Source organism: Erinaceus europaeus, chromosome 20, assembly GCF_950295315.1.
Source record: "Erinaceus europaeus chromosome 20, mEriEur2.1, whole genome shotgun sequence".
NCBI lineage: Eukaryota > Metazoa > Chordata > Mammalia > Eulipotyphla > Erinaceidae > Erinaceus > Erinaceus europaeus.
The window spans coordinates 43,347,135-43,374,826 of NC_080181.1; the positions used below are offsets into that span (position 1 = coordinate 43,347,135).

Genomic DNA, 27,692 nt, shown 5'->3' on the forward strand with positions numbered 1-27,692 from the left:
GAGGAGGAAGAGGAGGAGGAGGAGGAGGAGGAGGAGGAGGAGGAGGAGGAGGAGGAGAAGGAGAAGCAACAGCAGCTTTGGTTCTATGGTTTCTTCTACCCCCACCCTGGTGCCTCAATAAACAAACAAACAAACAAATATTTCCTGTCTACTAAAAGGCAGGAAAGAGAGAATGGCAAAAGCCCCTCAGAAAATAAGCAAGTGGCATCATTCTAGCCATTTTCATTCTCTCTCTCTCTCTCTCTCTCTCTCTCTCCCTCTCTCTCTCTCTCTCTTTCTAGGGTTATCACTAGAGCTCAGTGCCTGCACTATGAATCCACTATTCCTGGCAGCCATTTCTCCCCATTTTACTGGTAGGAGAGAGAGAAATTGAGAGTAGAAGGGGACAGGAAGAGACAGACACCTGCAAACCTGCTTCACCACTTGTGAAGTGTCACCCCTGTAGGTGGGAAGTGGGGGCTCGAACCTGGATCCTTGTGTGCAGGTCCTTGCACATAGTACTATGTGACTTTAACCAGGTGTGCCACTGCCTGGCCCCCACCATTTTCATTCTCCATGGAAGACTGATTGATAGGGGGCTGTTTAGGGAAAGACTCCTCTGTAGGAGGGACATTAGCAAGCCCTTCCCTGCACCCTCCAGGGAGCCAGGAAGAGTGGCCAGATGCCATGATGTCTACCTCCTGTACTGATACCTCACTTCCCACCTGACTGGCTATAAGATACAGATGAATGTGGATCACCTGAGGACAAATGCTGAAGTAAATCCTCTCAGGGTCCCTCATATCCCTAGTACCACTATAAAAGCTAGAAGACCTGAAAACTCAAGGCCCTTGCTCCTCTCTCTCCCCTCCCTCTCCCTGCCCCTCCTCTCATCTACACACCTCTAAAGTGTGTATTTTCCTGTCTTTCCTATCCCTGCTTTGTCTCAATAAACTCTTGTCTCCCTGAAACTCTCTTGTGATTCCTCCATGTATATATCAGCAGAGCTAAGTGCCGTCTGTCCTGCTACAGGCCACCTACACAGAGTCTCCATAGACACCTGTGGTGCCCAGAAATGGAGCTTGGAGGTCTGGGTGTGATACTCCCAAGTGAGTCCCAGATGTGTGTGCCCCTTTAGCTGGGCACAGGGAGCCCCCCCCCCAAAGCTAACCTCCCTCAGAGTCCTTCCTCCCACCCTAGACTCATTCCCTGAGCTGGGCGCTCACCCAGGGAGATCTTCTCCCCTGAGTCTGCAGGGAGCAGGAAGACCAGGAGGGCCAGGGCGGAGATGAGCACGCAGGGGATGAGCAGGTTGAGGCCGTAGTAGAGGGTCCTGCGGCGAATGGTCACAGTGAAGGTGACATCCGGGTAAGGCTCTTTGCAGCACTCGTAGAACTTTTCGCTTCGCTTGCCCGGGATTCCTGGGGGAGGGTCATGGGGGAAGTGTGGGGGGGGAAGAGAAGCATCCTTTGAATTATGACCCTGCTTGGGTACATTCCTGGGTGTCAACACACAGACCTGGCAATGGCACTTATTTCTTTTTTAATTGCCACCTGGATTGTCACTGGGGCTCCATACTGATACTATTATCTACTGCCCCTGTGAGCCATTTCTTTCTGTTCTTTTTTTCTTTTTCTTTTCTTTCTTTCTGTCATACTTTTTTTATTTTTTTTTGATAGGACACAGAGAAAATGTGAAGGGAATAGGAGATAGATAGAGAGACCAGCAGACCTGTTTCATTGCTCATGAAGCCTCCCCCTGCAGTGGGGGGGGAGCTAGGGTTCAAATCTGGGTCCTTGCCCATGATACCATGTGCACTCAACTGGGTGTGCCACCAGCTCTCCCCTCCCTACCCCTGACTCCGCAGGCCCCACCCATAATGGTATTTCAATGCCCCCAAACTGGGTGAGATTCAATTCAAATTATCACTGAAGAAATGCTCCCCAGGTTACTCCAGAGTCATTTAGGTGCATCTTGGTGGTACTGAAGGAAGTTGGAAGATTTGTTTCAACAGGCAGAAGTGACACATGGTGCAGACTGGATGGGTGTGGCACCCCAAATTCATACACTGATTCCTGAGCCCCTCGGGGTGAGGGTCTTAGAGGTGTTCAGGTCTTGGGGTTAGTCTTCATGAATGGGATTAGTGCCATTAATATTCATTTATTTCTTTCCTTATTTTTGATAGAGGCAGAAGTTGAGGAGGGTAAGGGAGATAGAGAGGGAAAGAGAGGGGGCTGGGCGGTGGCACACTGGGTTAAGCACACATAGTATGAAGTGTAAGGACCCATGCCAAGGATCCCAGTTCAAATCCCTGGCTCCCCACCTGCAGGAGGGGCCACTTCACAAGAGGTGAAGCAGATCTGCAGGTCCCTATCTATCTATCTATCTATCTATCTATCTATCTATCTATCTATCTACCTATCTCCGCTACCCTCTCAATTTCTCTCTATCCCATCCAAAAAAAAAATGTCCATAGGAGCAGTGGATTTGTAGTGCAGGCACTGAGCCCCAGCGATATTCGTGGATACAGAGAGAGAGAGAGAGAGAGAGAGAGAGAGAGAGAGACTCATAGCATAACTTCATCATTCATTCATGAAGCCTCTCTGCTGCAAGCAGGGACCTGGGACCTGGGATATAGTTTGAAAGGAACCTGGGCCCTTGTACAAGGTAACATGTGAGATTAACTGGATGCACAACAACCTGGCTCCTTAGGATTAGTATCCTTGTAAAAGGGTCCCCGGAGTGCTGTCTTATCCATCCTGCCATGTGAAGACCCAGTCAGAAGACAACCATCTATATGAACCAGGAAGCTAGCCTACAACCAATAACGACTATTCTAAATGCTAGATCTTTGACTTCTTAGCTTCCATAACAATAAGAAGTATATTTCTATTGTCTGTTAGCCACCCCATCCATGGCATTCTGCTACAGCCACCCAGAGACCACCATTAGGAGTGTTACATTGCACTCTTTCTCTCTTTCCCCTCTCTATCTCCTCTTTCCCTCTCAATTTCTCCCTGTCTCTACCCTACATAAACCGACAAAAGATTCATTGCAAGCATCACATCATTGCAGATGCAATTACTGCTTTTATTTTTCTTTTTTTAAATATTTATTTATTCCTTTTTTTGCCCTTGTTGTTTTATTGTTGTAGTTATTATTGTTGTTGTTACTGATATCATTGTTGTTGGATAGGATAGAGAGTGAAATGGAGAGAGGAGGGGAAGACAGAGAGGGGGAGAGAAAGATACACACCTGCAGACAAAAGAGAAGGCTTCATTTAAAAAAAATATTTATTTATTTATTCCCTTTGGTTGCCCTTGTTGTTTTTATTGTTGTAGTTATTGATGTCATCATTGTTGGATATGACAGAGAGAAATGGAGAGAGGAGGGGGAGACAGGGAGAGAGAAAGATAGACACCTGAAGACCTGTTTCACTGCCTGTGAAGCGACTCCCCTGCAGGTGGGGAGCTGGGGGCTCTATTGATTTTATTTCTTTTTTAAATTTTTTATATTTATTTATTCCCTCAAACCAGGTTCCTTAGGCTGGTCCTCGCGTTTCGCGCCATGTGCGCTTAACCCGCTGCGCTACCGCCCTACTCCCTGCTTTTCTTTTGAAATAACCCAATACAGGCTCCCACCTAATGCAGTTTGTTCCCCATTCTGGTTTTAGGAACGGAGCAGAAAGGAATGATGTCAGGGGTCACCTTTTCTAGTAATGACTCACTGAAAGTTACCCCCATCACAACACTGCAAGTTCCTCCCGGAGAGCCCTGAACTTCAATATTGCTTCCTACACGGCATCTCATGTAGCAGTCTGTGAATCACGGAGCCTGTGGCAGGCTTCAGTAAATGCTTGCTCAAAGTGAAAAGGAGACTGGGAAACCCCAAAATTTTTAAAGCCAACACAGGACAAAAGCCACTGTCCTGGAGTTTGGTAGTCTCAGGTACTTTTTAATTTAATTCAATTTTTTGTTACCTTTATTTATTTATTGGATAGAGACAGCCATAAATGAGAAAGAAGGGGGGAGGCAGAGAGGGAGAGAAGCAGAGAGACTCCTGCAGCACTGCTTCACCACTTGTAAAGCTTTCCCGATGCAGATGGGGACTGGGAGCAGGAAGCCAGGTCCTTATGTATTGTATTGTAAGGTGTGTGCTTAAACCAGGTGCACCACCACCCAGCCCTGTCTCAAGCATTTAAAAAAATAGTTTATTTATAAGTGAGAGACAGAGAGAGACAGAGAGGTGCAGAGGCTAGAGCACTGCTCAGTTGAATTCAGGAGACTGAATCTGGGGCCTCAAGAGTCTTGGGCATGAGAGTCTTGTGCATAACCACTATGCTGCTATCTGTAGGCCAGGTCTCTGGTCTTTGCCGGGCTTACCCACAAGGTCCCATTCTCCATTCGGGATGTAGCCACTGATGTCTGCTTCCTGCATCTGCAGATCCAAGGACCAGCCTCCGTACGACCAGGAGCCAAACTTCAGTTTGCACTGCTGCACGTCAAAGGGGAACCACCGAACGTCGATGTAGCAGGAGCTCTTGAATATGCCTGCTTGGGCATAAGCAATGGAGACAGTCAGGATGGGAGCCAGAAGAGAGGTGATCTCTGTACACAGATGCAGCCCCACACTGGGGGCAGGAGGATCAACCAGCACAGTCATCATGGGGACAGTGAGGGGGTTCCTCAGGATGGTGAAAGTTCAGCCGCCGGCAACCCCACTTCCAGAGATATTTCTAAAAGACATTGGCTGGAGAAACAGCTCGGTTGTTCAGTGCATTTCTTTTTTTTTTTTTTAATATTTATTTTATTTATTTATTCCCTTTTGTTGCCCTTGTTGTTTTATTGTTGTAGTTATTATTGTTATTGTCGTTGTTGGATAGGACAGAGAGAAATGGAGAGAGGAGGGGAAGACAGAGAGGAGGAGAGAAAGATAGACACCTGCAGACCTGCTTCACCGCCTGTGAAGCGACTCCCCTGCAGGTGGGGAGCCGGGGTTCGAACCGGAATCCTTATGCCTGCCGGTCCTTGTGCTTTGCGCCACCTGCGCTTAACTCGCTGCGCTACAGCCCGACTCCCTCAGTGTATTTCTATACATGTTTTCCTGCTGGCCGCATGACCCAAGTTCAAGCCTAACCCCCACCACACTGAAGGAAGCTTTGGTGCTGTGATATCTCTCTCTCCATCTTTCTCCCTGAAAGGAAAAAAGAGAGAGAAAGAAAGAAAACTATCTTCAAGAAATCCCTATTTCACAAGGTACTATATTTGAGGACCCTAGTCTGAGCCCCAGGTCCTTGTCTGCAGAGAAAAAACTTCACAAGTGACGGAACAGGCTGCAGGTTTCTGTCTTTCTCTCTCTCTCTTTTCTCTCTCTCTCTCCCTCTCTCTTTCTCCCCCCCTTCCACCTCCTCCTAACCTTATTTCTCCCTGTCTCTATCATACAATTATAAAGGGGGAAGAAAAGGTTACCAGGAGTGGTGGATTTGTTATGCAGGCACTGAGCATCCCTCTTATTTATTTATTTACTTATTTATTTCTTTTGGCTAACAGAAGAAACAATGTATCCATGGCAATAGATACAAGAAGAATAAAATACATAAACAGATGCATACATTTTAGAAAGATTTCTATACATGTTTCCCTTCTCTTTGTTTAATCACAGAAAATACTTGGTTATGTAGACCTATATCCACAGGATGAGTTGAATTCATTTGCATTTGAGGAGAACAGAACCAGAACTGCCATGCTCGAGCTCATACTTGGGTGCAGGCAAGTCTCCCCTGTGAGGAGTGAGGATGGCAGGCTGGAATAAGTAGGAAGTGAATTTCCAGCAGGTCACCAAGGAGACCAGATAAGTTCCTATGCTTACTCATCCTTCCCTGGACAAAGACAGAAAGGCAGACACAAATAGCTAAGGGCACCAGAGTTCTTGGGGACAGGGCACAGGCTCTCTCAATTACCACTTGAATTATCGCTAGAATAGTTAGAGGCTAAGACTCAACGGGACCTCCCCCCACCCCACAGTCAAGTTGGGCAAGGATAATGAACCCCCTTGTCCCTTCTGTTCCCTTTAAAAATAACTGCACATATTATTTATAGGAATGTAGACTTCACTGCTGACACTCCTCTCCTATTGACAGGCTGGAACCCGCCCTTCCACACCCCAAAAGTGTACAGCATATAGAATATCAACCTCTGAACTTGTATTATTCCAGTCTAATGAAAGGCCCAGAGAAAGAGTCTCTTTGGAGAGATCCAGCAGATCAGTGATTGCCTGGGGCTGGCAGACAGGGTGTGAATTAACAGCAGCCAGGCACAAGGGCTTTTTTTTTTTTCCTTCTTCTGGGAGAGGGGTTGATGAAAAACGTCTCAAACACTCTGCAAATTCTCTGAGACTGGATTGAGGGAATGGCTGCCCAATTCTGTGAATTCACCCTAAGTAAATCATGCTTTTTAAAATGGATGGACTGGGAGCTATATAAATTATGCATTAATAAAACTGTTTAAAAAATCAGAGAAATATGGGATGGAGGAAAAAAGTCATTTCATAATCCAGTGTGCTTCAGAGCTCGCACCTGAAGTGGCACCTTGCTGCCTGGGGTTGGCCGCAGGGACAGAGTGTGTCCCAACTGAATGGCACAGGACACAGGCCTATTGCCCCAAGTCAGACAGCTTCATACTGTCCTGCCAGTGCAAAGAGACATGCAAGGACACTGCACAGTGTCCTGTCCTGACCAGATTCCAAGGAGGTCAGGACCTTGGACAGAGCTTCAGAGATGGGACACAGGGACAGAAGACACACACAGATCAAAAGTGTTACTTTCAGGAGTCGGGTGGTAGCGCAGCGGGTTAAGCACCTGTGGCGCAAAGTGCAAGGACCAGCATAAGGGTCCTGGTTCGAGCCCCCGGTTCCCCCCCTCCAGGGGAGTCACTTCACAAGCGGTGAAGCAGGTCTGCAGGTGTCTATCTTTCTCTCTCCCTCTCTGTCTTCCCTTCCTCTCTCCATTTCTCTCTGTCCCACCCAACAACTACTACAACAATAAAATAATAAGGTGTTGGTATGCATGAGACCCTTTCTGTTTCATTTGGTTTAAATCCCCCCTGCTTAACACTATTCTATTTACATAACCACTTCATTCTATTTATATAACCGCTGTTAACAAACACCTCCCTCCAGGGCATTGGTTCAATCCCCACTGTTTCATGATATGTTTTTGGTCCACCCCCCCTCCTTGTCACACCCTGATCCTCTCCTTGTCACACTCTGATTGTCACCAGTCACTTTTCTCTCCACCCTCTCTATGTCACACCCTGTTTCCACCCTACTTGGCAAGTATATATAAAGACAGCATTGTGAGTTTTAGAGTACTTTACCTTGAGTTTAGCTTAGCTCGGCTTAGATTGTGCTGCGTCCTGCATGAATAAAGAGATACTGCCTACAGCTCAACTATGAGTCCCTGGTCGTCTGTTACCCGCCCGTGAAGCCAGCCCGGAGAAAACAACATAACCCTTCGAAAACAACAATAAGGGTAACAAAAGGGAACAAATATAAAACATATTTTTTAAAAAAGTGTTACTTTCTATAGTGAAAATAGCCTCATCCTTCAAATCAATCTGTATTATTACTGTTGGTGTGATTTATTATTTCTATTATTATTATTTTACCATCAGGGTTATCACTGGGGGTATGGTGCTTGTATGGCTCCACCATTCTCACTAGCTATCTTTTCTTTTTCTTTTAAAAAAATATTTTATTTTTTATTGGATAGCGATAGAAATCAGTAAGGAAGAGGGAGATAGACGGGGAGAGATAGATAGATAGATAGATAGATAGAGAAAGAGAGAGAGAGAGAGAGAGAGAGAGAGAGAGACCTGCAGCACTGCTTCACTATTTGTGAAGCTTTCCCCCACAGGTGAGAACCTGGACCTTGAACCTGCTAGGCCTCCTCTTTTTTATAGAGGTTGAAAGACAGACAGACAGACAGAGAGAAAGAGAGAGATAGAAAGGAGAGTCATCTGAAGCATAGCTCCACTGCTCACAAAGTGTCCTGCTTGTACTTGGGGACCAGGGGCTTGAACCCAGGTCTTTGCACATGGTAATGTATACTCTACCTGACCCCTTGCAACCTGTATTCTTGACAGTAGTTCATTTTCTCATGGAGCCCACATACCACATACCAGAAGCTGCAGCCAGCATGTCTGGTGAGAAATGTGCAAGTCATAGGAAACTCTCCCCTCAACCTTGCGTCTGCAAGGGGCTAGCTGACAGAGGAGAGAATACCTGTCTGGGGGTGAGAGGAGGGGGGTGGGTGACATCAAGAAAGCTTTCAAGTAGGACACCTGCAAATTCAGGAGTCCTTCGATCGAAAGAAACAGCTTTTGGAAATATCTTCCTTTGATGGATTTCATTGTTGGTTCACGCATCCATTTATCCTAAGGAAGGCTGAGGAGTGTCTAGTGGATTCACTGAAAGGGAGCAGAAACAGATCACCATATAGAATGACGATCAAGGATGGGCCATAAATCACAAGCCAGAAAACAAAGCCAACCTGGTGTGCCTGAGTGTGAATCAGGCCTGGAACCGGAACTGGAAAAGCGGGTGCGCGCATGTGCATGTATACATTATGGGTCTGGTGTGTGTGTATGTGTGTGTGTGTGTGTGTGTGTGTGTGTGTGTGTTTCTGTGTGGCCATCTATGTGCAATGGGCTGATGCATGGTTATAAGTACTGCACATGTGTGGTGTATATGTGTCAGTGGCATGGGTGTGGTGGGTGTTTGTAGTGTATGGTCTGTGCACAGATGTTTGTGATCCTGGATATGGAAGTCAGGGGTGGGAGGGAAGAGGGGTACAGACTGCCTGAGAGCACAAATCACTAGAAAAGCAGGTGCTCTGAAAATCAATTCTGGAAAAGGACTCATAAAAAAATCATCTGCAAGATTTTTTTTTTCAATGTGCTGAGGAGATAATGTGTGCACTCATTCAGGATGGCCACCATCCAGCCCTCCTAGAAAGCATAATGGTTCTGCAAAAGACTTCCCTGTCGGAGGGCTCTGAGGTCCCAGGTTCAGTCCCCAGCACCACCATAAGCCAGAGCTGAGCAGTGCTCTGGTCTCCCCCTCGCTTCTCTTCGGATGCATCTTTCTCTCTGTATTTCTCTCATTAAAGTAAACTATTTACAAAACAATTTTATATTTATTTATTGGCCCTTTTGTTGCCTTTGTTGTTGTTTTTTATTGTTGTTGTAGTTATTATTGTTGTGGTTATTGATGTTGTCGTTGCTAGATAGGACAGAGAGAAATGGAGAGAGGAGAGGAAGACAGAGAGGGGGAGAGAAAGAGAGACACCTGCAGACCTGCTTGTGAAGTGACTCCCCTGCAGGTGGGGAGCCTGGGGGCTCGAACCACGATCCTTACACCGGTCCTGGCACTTTGCAACATGTGCACTTAACCTGCTGCGCTACTGCCCGACTCCCAACAAAACAGTTTTAATGTGAAGGTATATAGGCTTCACCGTATGTGCCACCGACTGGTTCCTTTAACAATTTTAATGTGTAACTGATATTTATTCCTTATTTTGACACTTGATCTATGAATATAGACTATAAAGTATATGATGAATGAATAAGAAATATCCATGTTCTGATATATATCTGTTAGAATTCACAAGGTCACCAAACTGGAGGTTTCCTAGGACCCAGTTAGACACCTATGAAATGTAGGCCGTTAGGAAGATTTAGTTCCAGGACGGAGTTAACCACAGACTGGCTAAGAAAAGGCTCATCCAGGAAGTCATTAACGACTCCCAAGGCTGGAGAGACAGCATAGTGGTTTACATACCAGACTTTTATACCTGAGACCCCACCCCAGAGGTACCCAGGCTCAATTAATCACTGGCACCACCATAAGCCAAAGCTGAGCAGTGCTCTAATAAAACCAGTAATAGGGGCTGGGTTGGTGGAACACCTGGTAGAGGATTCATTCTAGTGCATAAGGATCCAGGTTCAAATCCCTAATGCCCACCTGCAAGGGGGGGGGGGGAGTTTCACATGCGGTGAAGCAGGACTGCAGGTCTCTCTCTCTCTCTCTCCCATTATCTCCTCCTCCCCTCTCAATTTATCTCTGTCTCTATTCAAAAAGAAAAGAGAAAAACAAGTTCTCATTTGAAAAAACACAAAAACAGAAACAAAAAACAAACAAATAAACAAAAACCCTCTTCCCCTTTTGAAAGCAGGGCATCTGCCATCAGATATGAACACACACTTGAGAGACCAGCTCCACATTGGCCCCCTGACCCCCAAGGTCAAAAATGCAGCTCCAGCCCTGTGGAAGGGGGATTGGCATCCTGTGAGCTAAAGGGAAGGGCCTGGGGTTTGCCCTGTGGGTTGGAGGAGTTGCTAGAAAATCACCTAACCAGGGAGACCTTTCTTCACTTGTAGACCAGTTTTACCAAGTGACCAGCAGAGGGGCTGGGTGGGTACACCTGACTGAAAGGACCTGGGTTCAAGCCCCTGGTCCCTACCTACAGGAAGAAAGCTTCACAAGTGGTGAAGCAGGGCTGCAGTTGTTTCTCTATCTCTCTCCTTATATCCCCCTTCCTCTCAGTTTCTGGTTATCTCGATCCAAGAAATAAATAAAGGTAATTAAAAAATTTTAAAAAGAACAGAGTAAGTGGCAGATCATGGCAAAAACAGCTCGAGCCATGATTCCAAGATGAGAAAGAAGAAGCTGGCATTCATGGGGAACTTTGAGGAAAACGTGCAGGAAGAAGTAGGCAGCAGAGTCAAGGCCAGAGGCAAAGACTGCCCTAGAGTGGCATGTGGGGAGTCAGGGCCAGCCCCCTCCCCCAGCCTTGGTTCATGTGGGCAGGATGAACAGAGAAAGAGGTGCTTACCTGGAGGGAGGTACTGGCAGTGCCCAGAAGAATTCACTAGCACGTTGGTGTGGAACGTGGCATCGAATCTCTCATCCGCACTAAAAACAAGACAAGAGGTTTGTGAGCTGGTACTAGAGGCAGGAGACTTCCCAGGACTCTCCGTGACCGGGCCTAGAGTGCCGTGGAAGCTGACCTGGGCCTTTAACCACTTCCACTCCATATGAACTCTGACTGTTCTGTTTTGTTTTGTTTTGATTTTTGCTTTTTATCAGAACACCTCTAAGCTCTTGCTACTGGTGGCGCTCAGGGATTAATGATCTTACATGCAAGTTCTGTGCACTGGTTTCCCCATCACACACTGTGGTTAACTCAACTATTTTGTGTTGTTTATTTATTTATTTTTTGTCACTATGGTTTTTGTCACAGGAACTTAGTGCCTACATAGACTCCACCATTTTTTGGTGGCCATTCTTTCCCTTTTATTTTCTTCTGAGTAGAAAAAGGGAGGGAGAAGGCAGAGAGAGAGATATGTGCAGCACTTCCCATAAAGCTTTCCCCTTACAAGTGGGAGCCAGGGGCTTGAACCTGGGTCTTTTGCACATGATAACATGTACTCTCTACTGTGTCACTGTCTGACTATGATTTTAATTTTTATCAAGCTAGGACCTTATGGGCCCATAATTTCATCATTATGTGATGCTTTTTTATTCAGGTAGAGAGAGACTAAGAGAGGGAGAGACACCACAGGGCCAGAGCTACCTCCAGTGTCAAAGAACCTTTGACACTTGTGGTACCTGGGCTTAAACCCCAGCCATGAGCTCTACAAAGCCGACATCCAACCCTGGGAGGGATCAGAAGTATATAAATATGTATATAAAACATATTGTGTATATAAATGTGTATATGTAAATAATGAATAGGTATCACAATATGTAAATAAGTATGTATGTATACAAAATATGACTGTATATATATAAAACAGAGCACTTAGCAAAAATGAAATCTGAAGGAAACTTGAAACATCAGCAGATGAGAAATGTCCATCTTCTGCTGGAGATAAAGAATGGATGGAGTAGGGCGGGCTAGATAGCATAATGGTTATGCAAAGAGACTTTCATGCCTGAGGCCCCAAAATCCCAGGTTCAATCCCCTGCACTACCACACACTAGAGCTGAGCAGTGTTCTAGAAAGAAAGGGGGTAGGGGAAGGGAAAGGAAGGGAGGAAGGAGGAAAGAGACAGAACAAAAGGAAGGAAGGAAGGAAGGAAGGATAGAGTGACCAGATGAATCAGAAGGTAGAACACTGGGCTGGCTAGGGGGTGGCTCTGACTGGATAGCTTGAAATGCATATGTGAGAGTGATTGTGTGATATGGTTTTGGTGTCTCTCTCTCTCTCTGATTGGGCCAGGTGGTGTCTCCACCTTATAGAATGCTCAAGCCCTCAATCCCCACATGCAGGGGGAAGCTTCATGAGCAGCAGAGCTCTGATGCAAATGTTTCTCCTCTCTGTCACCCTCTATTTAAAAAAAAAAAAAAAAGCTCACTGGGAACAGTGGAGTTATACAGGCACCTAACCCCAGTGATAATCCTGATGGAAAAAGGAAAAAAAGAGAGAGAGAGAGAGAGAGAGAGAGAGAGAGAGTCGGGCGGTAGCGCCGTGGGTTAAGTGCACATGGCACAAATTGCAAGGACTGGTATAAGGGTCCTGGTTTCAGCCCCCAGGTCCCTACCTGCAGGGGGAGTCACTTCACAAGCGGTGATGCAGGTCTGCAGGTGTCTGTCTTTCTCTCCCCCTCTCTGTCTTCCCCTCCTCTCTCCATTTCTCTCTGTCCTATCCAACAACAAGGACATCAATAACAACAACAACAATAATAAGTACAATAATAAAACAAGGGCAACAAAAGGGAATAAATAAATAAATATTTTTTAAAAAGAGAGAGAAATAAAAATACACACACACACACACACACACACACACACACACGGGAGGGGGGAAGAAGGGATTAGAATCCAGGTGTAAGTATTATTTACATAACTCCAGTCTGCTCCCAACTGTCTTAATGAGTCACATCAATGACTAGATGGAAAACAGTTGAAAATACGGACCATCACAAACTTACTCTGGGCCTTAGTGATTCTCAAACTAGGTTCTCTGGAGCCCTCAGATTCTATAGATGTATGTTTGGTTTCTGCAAAAGTTGGCTCTCATATTTTTCTCTTTTCCTTGTATTCTAACACATTAGTCAAATTCAAAACAGCCTTATGTGATAGTTAATATAAAACTGTAACCCCTCAAAAAAAAAAAAACATTACCAAATGCTAAATCCACATGGCCTGTTTAATGCCTGTTTGGGGTGGAAATCAAATTAAACTTAATCATGTTGTGAACTTGAGCTTCTTGTAGGAGAGTCACCCAGTAAGATTTCTGTATTGTCCTATATTTGTTAATGTTTATTTATTGTAAATATTTTATGAGAGAGAGAGACAGACAGACAGACAAAGAGAAAGAGAGAACAACCTTACAGCACATAAGCTCAGCTCTGGCTTATGTCAGTGCCGGAGGATTGAACCTGGGACATCAGAGTCTCGGGCATGAACCCTTAATCTATCTTCCCCAACCCTGCATTGACCTTTAAAAATGATCACATTTGGGAGTCAGGCAGTAGTGTAGCGGGTTAAGCACACGTGGTGCAAAGCGCAAGGACTGGCGGAAGGATCCCTGTTCGAGCCCCTGGCTCCCCACCTGCAGGGGAGTCGCTTCACAGGCATCGAAGCAGATCTGTAGGTGTCTGTCTTTCTCTCCCCCTCTCTGTCTTCCCCTCCTCTCTCCATTCCTCCCTGTCCTATCCAACAACTACGACATCAATAACAACAACAATAAAAGGACAACAAGGGCAACAAAAGGGAAAATAAATAAATAAAATTTTTAAAAAGGATCACATTTGGAGAGCCAGTGAGATAGTTAATCTGGAAAGGCAACTGGTCCGCCATGCAAGTGGCCCAGGTTTGAGACCCAAAACCACCTGGGCGGTGCTAGGGCACTGGTGAAAGCTCCAGTGCTGTAGTGTCTCTCCTTCACCTCTATCTAAATGAAAGTTGCCCCGTAGTGAAATAAGAAGTGCATAAGAAGACCCCAGTTCCAAACACACACACTTGAGCCTAAATCCCTACCACTGGAGGGAGGCAAGGAGAAAGAGACAGAGACAAAGAGAGACAGACAGAGAGAGAGAGAGAGAATCATGAATGTGTGGTTTGAGTTCTGCTGATTTCTATGTGGTTTTTGCATTTATAACAAAGCCTAAGAGGAACCGGTTGATGTAAATGCTGGAAGGGGGAGAAAAAAAATTCCCCCAGAGTTCTTCCTCCACAGAGCTGGATCACTTAACTGGCGAGACAAGACCAAAATGTGTGACCACTAGCAGTGGCTTCCCTGTGTGACTCTGTGGGTCCTCAGTATGGCTCTATTAGGCCAGAACGCTGAGGGAAGTGGAGCAAGACAGCATCCTCACTATGAGTCCCCATCTTTAATATCTATTCTGGGAGCCAGCCGGGTGGTGGTGCACCTGGTTGAGTGCACATATTACCATGTGCAAGGGTCCAGGAAGTTCCAATCACCACCCGCAGGGGGAAGCTTCCGGAGTAGGGAAGCATGATGACCACTGGTGTCTCCTTTTCTCCCTCTCTTTCCTCCCACCCTTTCCCTCTTGACTTTTCTCTGTACCATTCAAAGGGAATAAATTCGATTCAAATATGAAAAAAAGTCTTCCTTCTGGCACATTCAGTATTCTTTCCCAATGGCAAAATGACTTGATGTGGAAATGATGCACGAGTGAATTCTTAACAATGAATGTGTGTTCATGCCACTGGCGTGAAACTGCTACCTCTCGAGAAAACAGACTCACAGACTTGTTGAACAATTCAATAACAACAACAATAGCCATCACTTTAAAAAAGAAAAAGAAAAGGGGAGTCGGGCGGTAGTGCAGTGGGTTAAGCGCATGTGGTGCAAAGCACAAGGATCAGTGTAAGGATCCCGGTTCGAGCCCCCGGCTCCCCACCTGCAGGGGAGTCGCTTCACAGGTGGTGAAGCAGGTCCGCAGGTGTCTATCTTTCTCTCCCCCTCTCTGTCTTCCCCTCCTCTCTCCATTTCTCTCTGTCCTATCCAACAACAATGACAGTAATAACAACAACAACGATAAACAACAAGGGCAACAAAAGGGAAAATAATAAATAAATAAATAAATGTAAAAATAAAGGGCAACAAAAGGGAATAAATAAATAAATATAAAAATATTTTTTAAAGGAAAAGTGCTTGTGCATGGTGACATGTGCACTCAACTGGACACACCACCTCCCAGCCCCTTCTGCCAGTCTTTAAACCGTGTTCTTCCTGATCACTTCACCCCACTCCCCAGGGGACACTGGGAGTGAACATCTGTACTAACTATCCCTCCATTCCAGGGTGTTAGTCCATTTCTCGGCCCCCTAGAAGCCTAGAAATGAGGTCCCACCCCTTAAGGGATGACTCCATGAGGTCTAAGGTAGCAGAAGAGAGGCTCTCAAAGGGGAAGAAGGGGTCTCGTAGCTGTGTTGGCAGCTTTTTGACAGTGCTTTGTGCCTTCCAGTCATGGGGGACCAATGCATCCATCCACTCTGTGTCCTGCAGAAGGGCTTCAGGGCAGAGAGTAGTGGACTAGACCCCGTGGACCCACCCTGGCTTCCAGGGTTACTCCTCACCTAGACTGGATTTGTGTGCCACAGATACCAACAAGAATTTCATTCTGGGTCCACGCAGTGGTGCATCTGGTTAAACCCTCACATTACAGTGTGCAAGGAAGCAGGCACAAGCCCCTGGTCCCCACCTGCAAAGGGAAAGCTTCACAACTGGTGAAGCAGGTCTGCAGGTATCTATCTCTCTTCCTTTATCTCCCTCTCTCCCTTCTCAATTTATCTATCTCTATCCAACAATAAATAAATAGAAATATTTTTTTAAAATTCATCCTCTCCTCCCAAGAACTATATTTAGGTTCAGTTTTCAGCCATGGGGTCCTTTTCCTGATCAGAATTTTCCAGTGGTCTTTTTAAAAAAATTTTTTTTAGTTTTATTTATTTATTTATTTATTTTCCTTTTTTGTTGCCCTTGTTGTCTTTTTATTGTTGTTGTAGTTATTATTGTTGTTGTTACTGATGTCGTCATTGTTAGGACAGAGAGAAATGGAGAGAGGAGGGGAAGACAGAGAAGGAGGGAGAAAGATAGACACCTGCAGACCTGCTTCACCACCTGTGAAGCGACTCCCCTGCAGGTGGGGAGCCGGGGGCTCGAACTGGATGGTTATACCAGTCCTTGTGCTTTGCACCACCTGCCCACTATGAATCTGCTGTTCCTGTGGACATTTTTTTCAATGTTTTGTTGTTGTTTGTTTGTTTTGTTTTGTTTTTTGGATAGGACAGAGAAATCGAGAGGGGAGGGGGAAAGACTAACACCTGCAGACCTACTTCACCACTGGTGAAGCAACCGCCCCTCCAACACACACTGCAGGTGGGGAACCTGGGGCTCAAACTAGGATTGTTGCACAGGTCCTTACACTTGGTACTATGTGTACTTATCTCAGTGCACCATTGCCCAACCCCCTGCAGGTGTCTCTCTGTCTCTTTATCTCCCCTTCCCTCTTGATTTCTCTCTGTTTCTAGCCAATAACCATCGATCAAGCAAGCAAGAAAGCAAACAAACAAAAGAGGTATTTTTGAAAAGATGAGCAGAAGAAGGGGAGTAGGTAGCATAATGTTTATGCAAAGAGACTTCTATGCCCAAGGCCCCAAAGTCCCAGGTTCAGTCCCCCATACTACAATTAGCCAGAGCTGAGAAGTGCTCTAGTCAAACAAACAAAAAAAAAAATGGGCAGAAGTCCCATGTAGAAAGGAAAGTAGGATGTCCCCACAGCAGGTCTGACCACACACCTGGAGGTGAACAGGAAGGAGGGGGCTTCAGGAAGGTGTGGTGGGTCACACCTCTGGATGGGGATGGGGGTAAGATGTAGCCCCAGTCAGAAAGGTATGAGAGCAGCAAGACAGAAAAACAAGGGGGGGGGGGGGGCACTGCCATTTGAGACTCCCATCATCCGGGAATCACAACTGAGCCTTCAGACACCAGTGGTGGCACCGGCCACAGAGCCCCACAAGGCACAGGTGGGTCTGGGGTTTAGAGATTACACCTGTCCCTCTAGGCACCAGCCAGGGTCTGCCCCCACCCTGGGAAGGCTCCAGAGAAGGCTGCTGACAGTTCACTGCAGCCTCCCATTCAGCTTGCTTGCTCCATACCCCTGAACCTCCACTGCCAGCTCCACTCTAAGCCTGAAAAGGAAAAGTGACCAAGCCACCCACCCACAACACCACGCTGTCATCTGATGCCAGGCTCAGCTGTCACCTATTCCTGAAAGAGAAGAAGAGGCCGGCCATCCTGGAGGAGGTACAGAAGTTCAAGTCCCAGCACACAGTTGCTTATTAACTGGCCTCAGAACCCCAGCCATGCTGAGGACACCACGGGTGGGCAATAAGGACTCTGATTCAAAAGTGATCCTGGGAAATCAGTCCCGTTCCCTGTGAGCTCACATTATCCTTGAAAGACAGCAAGGGAAGCGAATGAATTCTCATGCGTCTTTTTAATTTTTTTTCTAATTTTTTAAAAATTATTTTTATTTGTTGGATAGAGACAGTCAGAAATTGAGAGGGAAGGGAGAGATAGAAAGGAGGAGAGACAGACACCTATAGCACTTGTGAAGCTTTCCCCTTGCAGGTGGGGACTGGGGGCTCACCCTGGGTCCTTGTGCATTCGTAGCATGTGCGCTCAACCAGGGGCAGCACCACCCGGCCCCTCTCACAAGTCTAATAAACAGTTTACTTTCTTCTGTTTTATTTATATTCTTTTAATATAGATATTTTTAAATGATTTTTTTTCTGGCCTCTGCCGTTGAATCCCTTAAAAGGCCCAATCACTACCACTTCTTTGTTAATGTAACCTTTGTTTTTCTTTCATTATTTCTAGCATCTTCTAAGCTTGGCTAACCCACAAGGCTAGCTTTGGGGTTCATTTCTTATTAGCTATCTCCCTTCAGGATTCTTCCAGCTCCTGAATCTAAGGATTTATGGCTTTCATCTTTTTTTATATATTAAATTCTCATTCATTCTTTCAGAAAATGGCTTCCATAGTGGGGTTAAGAGGGTGGGAGGGGGGATGTTGTGTTTTGATGGAGAATTCTACAGCATATAGATCTGAGTTAGCTACTGGAGTCTTGCTATTTTGCCTGGGCTACTGAGCAGCTCTCTGTAAGTTTCAGGCAACGGACAGATGAAAAAAAAATGTGTGTTGTCTGTCTGGTAGCAATTTCAATGACAGCGATTTGACTTCCTGAACCCTTCTCATCATTATTAATGTGTTTTGATTTAACTTCTTTGAGCTAGCTCTAACATCTGCCTGTATCTCTCATGCCCCATGAGTAAATTCTTTAAAGTTTTTGTTTTATTTTTTATTATCTTTATCTATTGGACAAAGATAGCCAGAAATTGAGAGGGAAGGGGGTGCTAGAGAGGAAGAGAGACAGAGAGACATCTGCAGCCCTGCTTCAACACTTGTGAAGACCCCTTGCAGTGTGGGGACCGAGAGCTCGAACCTGAGCCCTTGAGCATTATAACATGTACTCTCAACCAGGTGTGCCACCACTGGCCCCACAAGTAAATTCTTTAGCATACTCATTGTTTAAAGTTGAGATATGATTTGCAAGAAACATTGTGTCAGCTCAAAGTGTCAACTTGTTGATTTGACACATTTATATACTGCAATGTGGTCAAATATATAGATATAGTATATAGAGATTGCCACTGTAGTACCAGCTAACTTTTTTTTTCCCTCCAGGGTTATCAATGGGGCTCAGTGCCTGCACCATGAATCCACAGCTCCTTGAGGCCATTTTTCCCATTTTGTTGCCCTTGTTGTTGTTGTTATTATTGTCATTGATGTCACTGTTGGAAAGCACAGAGAGAAATTGAGAGAGGAGGGGAAGACAGAGAGGGGGAGAGAAAGACAGACACCTGCAGACTTGCTTCACCACTTGTGAAGTGACCTCCCTGCAGGTGGAGAACCAGGGGCTCTAACCGGGATCCTCATGCCAGTCCTTGTGCTTCACACCATGTGCACTTAACCCACTATGTTAACATCCGATCTCCCCAGCTAACTTTTCTATCAAACACCTTTGACAGGTCACATAATTATCATTTGTTATGTATGTATTTATTTATTGCCTCCAGGGTTATCGCTAGGGCACAGTGCTGGGACAACTATGTATCCAAGGCTCCTGGAGGCCATTTTCCCCATTTTATTGGATAGGACAGAGAGAAATTGAGAGAGATGGGGAAAATAGAGAGGGAAAGAGAGAAAGATAGACATCTACACACCTGCTTCACCACTTGTGAGGCATCCCCCTGCAGGTGGGGAGTCAGGGGGGTGTAAAACCTAGATCCTTGAGCTTAAACAGGTGTGCCACTGGTCAGTCCCTTTATTTACTTATTTATTTGTTGTTGTTGTTTACTGTTGTAGTTATTACAGTTGTTGTTATTGATGCCATTGTTGTTGGATAGGACAGAGAGAAATGGAGAGAGGAGGGGAAGACAGAGAGGAGGGGAAGACAGAGAGGAGGAGAGAAAGATAAGACAGCTGCAGACCTGCTTCACTGCCAGTGAAGTGACTCCCCTGCAGGTGGAGAGCCGGGGGCTCGAACCAGCATCCTTAGGCCGGTCCTTGTGCTTTGCGCCATGTGCACTTAACCCGCTGTGCTATCGCCCGACTCCCTATTTATTTATTTATTATTCAATAGAGACAGAGAGAAAATGAAGGGGAGGTGAGTAGACAGAGAAAGAAAGAGGCAGCAAGATATCTGCAGCCCTGCTTCACCACTCATGAAGATTCCCCCCTGCAGGTGGGGATCAGGGGCTTGAACCTGGGCCTTTGCACACTGTAGTGTGTATGATTAACCAGGTGCCTGCCCCCCCATAATAATAATAATAAGTAGTATTATTATAATTATGGTGAAATGCTTAGCAAACATCACTGTCACATAATGTAATTATTCCTTTTTTTAAGTGAAATTAAAAGAAGGTCTTTTGGCAAGCTTAGTGTTTATTACACAACATTGCCAAGTATTTCCTTTTCTATATCTGGAGGAAGTCACGATGTGACCTGTCTTCTGATAATACCTTTTGAACAATTCTCCCACATGCCTTCAATTCTTTCCTTCCTCCCGCACTCAGAACAAATATGTGTGAGCCTACACTTCAGGGGATCCTAAACTCTATTTCACGGGGTTAATTGCATAGTCTCTCCTGGTTGGGACACCATAACTACTTTGCTCGTGACCTTGACACACTGTATGGCTTTACTATCTGCCAAACAGCAACAACAGTAGTACCTGCCTCGCATTCGGGCAAGAATCAGGCACCACAGAAATGTAAGGGATCATCGCAACTTTTAACTAGCCCTGTACATTTCCCACTCATTTAGCTGACTGTGAGTCATCCTGGAAGCTGTCTTTGTCTCTTTGTTCCTTTCTCCCTTCATTGGTGTCTTGTCTTACACTCAATGTCCCCAGTGAATGAGTCTTTCCTTTGGCTGGCTATGTTTCTCATCTCTGTTTATTTTCTAACTTTTCTTCAAAGCAACAGTTAAAAGAGAGAAACAAACAAACAAACAAAAGCATGCCGAGCCCTTTTCTTGCTTTCTCAACTCTAAATTGTCTTTAATTATCTGAAAATGACTTACCAATTTCTACTGTCTAAAGATTTGAGTCCAAATCCACTGTGTGCTGGTTTGATGATTGCTGGGAGGGAGCTGTTTCTTTACCTGCTTTATTTATTTATTTTACTTGCAGTTCATCTCCAGAAGGGTTCGTTTGTTTATGATTTCTGTTGTCATCAAGTCTGTGTCTAATTTTTTTCTTTTTTTTAATTATACCTTTTAATTATTTATTTATTCCCTTTTGTTGCCCTTGTTGTTTTATTGTTGTAGTTACTGATGTTGTCATTGTTGGATAGACAGAGAGAAATGGACAGAGGAGGGGAAGATGGGGGAGGGAGGAGAAAGACAGATACCTGCAGACCTGCTTCACTGCCTGTGAAGCGACTCCCCTGCAGGTGGGCAGCTGGGGGCTAGAACCGGGATCCTTACACTGGTCCTAGTCCTTTGCGCCACGTGTGCTTAACCTGCTGAGCTACCGTCTGACTCCCTAATTTTTTCTTTTTTAAAATTTTTATTTCACTGGGGCTCAGTGCCAGCACTACAAGACCACTGCTCCTGGTGGCCTTTTTTTCCCCCTTCATTTTATTGGATAGGACAGAAAAAAATTGAGAGAGAGGAGAGGGAGACGGAGAGGGAGAAAGAAAGAGACACCTGCAGACCTGCTTCACCACTTGTGAAGCATCCCCACTACAGGTGGAGAGCCCGGGACTCGAACCTGGATCCTTGCACCCAGTCCTATGTGCGCTTACCTGAATGCACCACCACCTAGCCCCCAAAAAGATGCTTTTCTAGGCAACTTCTCACTGAGATCACAGCATTTTGAGGGTTTGTCTGTTTCTTTGTTTCGCTAAAGTAAGCAAGACAGAATATAGTGGTGAGAGAGGCCCACAGCAATCAACAGAAGAGTGAACCCAAAAGTATAGCCATGTAAATATGACCAACAGAGTTTTGACAAAGGCTTGAAGCCATTCCCAGACAGAATGCAGCCTTTCCAACTAATGGAGCTGAAGATATTAGAGAACCATAGGCAAAAGAAAAAGAAAAAAAAAAGTGAAGCTAAGCTTTCTTTTAGAAATAACTAACAATTGTGAACTCAAAATGATTCAAATACTTAAATGCAAATTGTCAAACTTAGAAACACAAAAAGGTCTTTGGAACCAAAGTCCAGGCTAAGCATACCTGGCAACAAAAACACAGTCCATCAAATGAAAAATCAAAAATCCAGATTTCATTCAACTGAATACTTAAAAAAAAATTTTTTTCTGTGACAGAGTCTGGTAAGAAAATGTAAAGAACAGGAGTCGGGCGGTAGCTCAGCAGGTTAAGTACAGGTGGCACAAAGCTCAAGGACTGGCCTAAAGATCCCAGTTCAAGTCCCCGGTTCCCCACCTGCAGGGGAGTCACTTCACAGCAGTGAAGCAGGTCTGCAGGTGTCTGTCTTTCTCTCCTCCTCTCTGTCTTCCCCTCCTCTCTCCATTTCTCTCTGTCCTATCCAACAACGATGACATCAATAACAGCAACAATAATAACTACAACAATAAAAAAAAACAACAAGGGTAACCAAAGGGAATAAATAAATAAATATTTTTTTTAAGTTTTTAAAAAAAGAAAATGTAAAGAAGGGGAACGGGTGGTGACTCACCCAGCTGCAGGCACACACATTACCATGCACAAAGACCCAGGTTGGAGCCCTTGCTCCCCACCTGCAGGGGCTCTGCTTCAGGAGCAGCGAAGCAGGTCTGCAAGTGTCTCTCTTTCTCTCTCTCCTCTATTGTCCCTTCTAGTTCAATTTCTCTCTGTTCTTTTTAGTAAACTAGAGAGAAAGGAAAGGAGGGAGGGAAGGAGTGAAGAAAAAAGGGTCTATAGGAACAGTGGATTCATAGTGCTAGCATCAAACCTCAGCAATAACCTTAGTGAAAAAAAATTAGAATAAAAAAAGAACTCAAAAATTCAACAGTAAAAATAAACAACAAGAATACAATATGTTGAACCAAAGTAAAAGACTCTGGGGTGGGTTGGGGGGGGTAGAATTCGGGTCCTTCAGAGGATCTAGTGGGGGGTTTATTGTTATATGGGAAATTGAGAAATGTTATGCATGTACGAACTATTGTATTTACTGTTGAATGTAATACATTAATTCCCCAATAAAGAAATTTTAAAAAAAGAATACAACACGAAAAGGTCCATACATAAGATATACCTTTCAGAACTGCCAAAAGAAAGAAAGAAAAAAAAAAAAGGAGTAAGTTGCAGTGAGTCAATAAATGCAGCAAGCAAGTAGAAAGACCTGAAAAAAGGCACCATAAAGTACCTAATCAAATAGTTTCTACTTAGACCTACAAACCCTCCTCAAAACTATCTATTTCACTTCTCTCAGTCACTCCAAGGCCTACCTTGTCAGACAAAGTAAGAACTACAAAAGCCGAATAAGAGACTGGCAGACTTTAACGATGACTCTTTAGTCACTATCAGACCACCCCATCACCTGGGGCCCTAGTCATGGAGTCCTGGGATCCCCGCACAGACATGATGGGCTTAGACTCAATAAGATCCCTCTCGCCACTGTCACTAGTCATCTCTATCAGAAACAACATAATGGACCCCTTTGTGGGCCCCTATAGGACCTTGCCCTCAATGTGGATCAGCAACAGTAGGGCTAGCCCCATGCTCCAAAGGGAGGTTGGGCAACATACTCTACTCTAGATGGGTCCTGAAAATAGTGCAGCCTAGATGTTCCTAGCTGTGACGACAGAGTGCGAGCTCAGACCTGCAGAGATGCAGAGTTCAACTATTTAAAAACCTTCCCTGTACATGGGAGCTGCTCTTTTCCCTGATGCAGCTTCCTACTCCTTTTGCCTACTATGATACCATCTCCCCAGACAATAACCTGGGTCTACCTGCACGTTAGCTGTCAGGCTCAGGCAAAAGCAGTAAAGTCTTGGGCCCTTTCGAGTATAACTAAAAAAGACCTACTAGCTTTTTTTAAAATGGAGACCCCAAATCTCATCTGCTATATTCTTGCTTTTAGGTTCCCAATTATTTAACAATTGTTCTGCTTTATATCTTAATGCTTTTTCAGGTACCAAGTTGCAGATGCTACCATGATGCCAACCTGACTTCCATGGGCAGACGACCTCACCAGTGTAGCCTGGAATCCTACCTCTCCAGAGCCCTACCCCACTAGGGAAAGAGAGAGAGAGGCTGGGAATATAGGTTGACCTGCCAATGCCCATGTTCAGTGGGGAAGCAATTATAGAAGCCAGACCTTCCTCCTTCTGCACCCCATAATGTTCCTGGGTCCATGCTCTCAGAAAGAAAAAAAAAAGAGAAAGAGAGAGGGATAAAGACTAAAGGATAGAGGTTCCCGGAAGATGGCGGACTAAGAAGCTGCTAGTGGCTGAGCTCTGACCACATCTCCTGGAAACGGTAGGATTTTCTGCCTTTAGTAGGCCAGCCAATAAGGGGTCCTAGCGGTGACACCAAGGAGGTGACTATAACTTAATTTGGGTTAAGAATTAGAGTAGGAAAAAAGGGGAAAAATTTTTTTTTCTTCCTTTTAATTTCTAAGCATACCTCCTTCCCCGCCCCCCCCAACCAGTCCCTGGGGACCAGCTCCTAGCAGGACCCCCTGCTAGGAGCTCCTTTTCTTTACCAAATTCCTGTCCAACCAGGGAGTATCACTAATTCTAAGTCTATACCCTTCTGAAACCTCTGGCCTTTTTTCTTTCTAAGTAGCCAACCCCCCCCCACCTCACCCCGCATATCTAATTAAATAATTAAAAATAAATACATAAAAAACCCTTTCCTTTCACTGCCCTTTTATGACTGTTCTTTTTCCTATCTTTTTCTTTTTTTTCTCTCTCTCTTTCTTTATTTTTTTTCTTTTTCTCATTATTGTCATCCTTTCTTCCTTAATCCTACAGCTTCCAAAGTCAAAGCCCCCAACCCCCACACCAACAAACAGTGTGCTTTTTTGAATTCACTGATACACATTTGGGAATTTCCTTTCACTGCTCTTTAATTACAGCTCTTTTTCTTATCTTTTCCCTTTTCTCTCTCTTGCCTCTTTTTTTTTTTAATCTTGTCATACACTTCTTCCTTCTTCTTTGCCTTTCTGAATTTGTGAATTATTTTGGGGAAGAAATCTGACTCAGAGTGGACTCTCTATGTGTGTATCTCTGCTCTAGTTCCCTTTCCCCTCTTGTTACCCCTAGAATATACAGTGGATGGTAGATTTGCATAACTGTCTATTCTTGCTATCCTTTCTTTTCTCTTTCTTCTTCACTGGGATTTGGTTACTATTTATTCACGGACTGGAGAAATTGTTTGGCTAACTGGTAATGATTAAACTGTTTCAATACTTGCTTCAGTTGCTACTGTAATTCCTGAGGTGGGTGAGTGCAATTGTCATAAAGGTATTTAGTACAGTGTTACTTGTACTCAAGACACAACAACTGAGGAACAACAGAGCATAAAAAAAGAAACACATAAATCAAAAAAATGGGTAGATCAAAAACAAATAAAACTGCTATTCCAATGAATGAAGACAGGAGCCCAGAAGAAACTACAAATCAGCCAGAAGTAACCATAGATAAGAAAAGTATGCAAGCAATAATAAACTTATTAATCACAGAAATAAAAACAACATTGGAAGAAAGGAATGGCAGTATTAGGGAAACAACAGTTGAGACCCCCAAGGAAAATACTGATTATCTTGAGGCAATTAGAGAACTGAAAGCTGAAATAGCTGTAATGAAGAAAGAAGCTGAGGCAAGGGAAAGCAGACTAACAGAAGCAGAAAACAGAATTAGTCAGACAGAGGATGAGTTAGAGAAAACGAAGAAAGAGGTGAAAGAGCTTAAAAAGAGATTGAGAGACACTGAAAACAACAACAGAGACATATGGGATGATCTCAAAAGAAGTAACATTCGTATAATTGGCCTGCCAGAGGAAGAAAGAGAGGAAGGGGAAGCAAACATTCTAGAGGAAATAATAGAAGAAAACTTCCCAGACCTGAATAACAGAAAGGACATCAAGATTCAAGAGGCCCAGAGAGTACCAAACAGAATCAACCCAGACCTGAAGACACCAAGACACATCATAGTCACAATGAGAAGAAGTAAGGATAAAGGATCCTAAAGGCTGCAAGAGAGAAACAAAAAGTCACATACAAGGGAATACCCATAAGATTATCTGCAGACTTCTCCACTCAAACTCTAAAAACCAGAAGGGAATGGCAAGATATCTATGGAGCCCTGAATGAAAAAGGGTTTCAACCAAGGATAATATATACTGCTAGACTTTCATTCAAAGACTAAAGGATAAAGCTTCCATTGGGAGGGGATGGGATACGGAACTCTGGTGGTGGGAATTGTGTGGAATTGTACCCCTTTCATCCTATGGTCTTATCAATATTTTCATTTTATATAAGTACATTTTAAGAAAAAAAAGCAGTGAGAATGCAGAGGAAGTCAATCACACCTACATTTTTCTGGTGGGCAGGTATATAAATGCACAGATAATCTGGGGGGAAAAAGGATGATGGTTTTATAGGAAGCTAAACACCTTCATATTATGCAACCCAGCAATTACACTCTTGTGCAGTTTATATCAGAGAACTGTAAGCTCGTGTTCACATAAAAATCTGTTTGTGATGGGACTGGGAGACAGCTCACCTGGGGGGGTATGTTGCAAACATGCAGCCCAAGGTTCAGCCCTGGCAACACACTGGAGCACTATGCCAATAGGAGTGTCCACAAAGGTGCCCTGCCTCTATGTCTCTGGGCCTTTTTTTTTTCTTTGCCTTCAAGCTTATCACCGGGGCTCAATACCAGCACTACAGCACTAAGAATTCACTGCTCCGGTGGCCATTTTTCCTGTTTCCTTTAATTTTATTGATAGGACAGAGAAAAATTGAGATGGGAGGGGGAGAGAGACAGAGAGACATCTTCAGACCTGCTTTAATGCTTGTGAAGGGTCCCTGCTGCAGGTGGGAGCTGGGGACTCAAACCTGGATCCTTGCACTTAGTACTAAGTATGCTTAACCAGTTGCAACACTGCCCAGCCCCTGGACTGGTTTTTTTGTTGTTTTTTCTCCTCTTCTTCTTCTTCTTCTTCTTCTTCTTCTTCTTCTTCTTCTTCTTCTTCTTCTTCTTCTTCTTCTTCTTCTTCTTCTTCTTCTCCTTCTTATATAGAGACAGAGAAGGAGAGAGAGAGAGAGAGAAAGAGAGAGAGAGAGACCACAGCACTGAAACTTCCTCCAATGTAGTGGGGGCTGGGCTTGAACCTGGATTGTGCACATCAGCAAAGCAGTGCAGTGTTTTAATGAGCTATTTCACCTGACTTGAATCTTCTTAAAGATTTATTTATCAGTTGTTTCTTTATTTATTCATGAGAGAAAGTGAGCCAGGGCATCACTTTAGCACATGCAATGCCAGGGCTTAAACATGGGACCTCATGCTTGAGAGTTCAAGGCTTTATCCACTGTACCACCCCCCAGGCTGCCTGAATGGTTTTTTTCTTTTCTTTTTTCTTTTTCTTTCTTTTTTTTTTTTTTTAAGAATGAAAAGCATCATGCAGGACATGGTAGAGTCCAGAGCCACAAGAAAATGGAAGAAAGTCTGTTCATCAATATTTATAGTAGATACATTTATAATAAACCCAGGTCTGTAAACATTCCAAATACTCCTCAACTGACAAATGATTAAACAGTTGTGGAGCGCAGATACTGCAGGGCACTGTTCAGTTGTTTTCAAAAGGATACAAATTCTATGAATTGGGGCCAGGTGGTGGCGCACTGGTTGAGCGCACATGTTACAATGCTCAAGGACCTGGGTTTGAGCCGCTGTTCCCACCTGCAGGGGGAGAGCTTTGGAAGTGGTGAAGCAGGGCTGCAGGTGTCTCTTTGTCTCTCTCCCTCTCTATCACCCTCTTGATTTCTGGTTGTCTCTATCCAACAGATAAAGATAATAATAAAATAAAATAAAATAAAATAATTCTATGAATCCATTTATAGATAATAGTACTAAAATGCTCTAATTCAGGAAACAGCTATCCT

The 27,692-nt window shown here is 44.5% G+C and overlaps 1 protein-coding gene across 3 annotated transcripts in view; it reads right to left on the minus strand.

Moving 5' to 3' along the window:
- CHRNA7 (cholinergic receptor nicotinic alpha 7 subunit) overlaps positions 1-27,692 on the minus strand; it is a 137,477-nt gene that overhangs the window by 20,271 nt on the left and 89,514 nt on the right. For 2 of the 3 annotated variants that reach the window (XM_060179263.1, XM_060179264.1), the window contains 3 exons: positions 10,871-10,950; positions 4,362-4,529; positions 1,206-1,400 (listed from right to left, as the gene is read on the minus strand). In XM_060179263.1, the coding sequence (XP_060035246.1) occupies positions 1,206-1,400; positions 4,362-4,529; positions 10,871-10,950 (443 nt within the window). The remainder of the gene's footprint in view (positions 1-1,205; positions 1,401-4,361; positions 4,530-10,870; positions 10,951-27,692) is intronic. The other variant, XM_060179265.1, reaches the window with a different exon arrangement.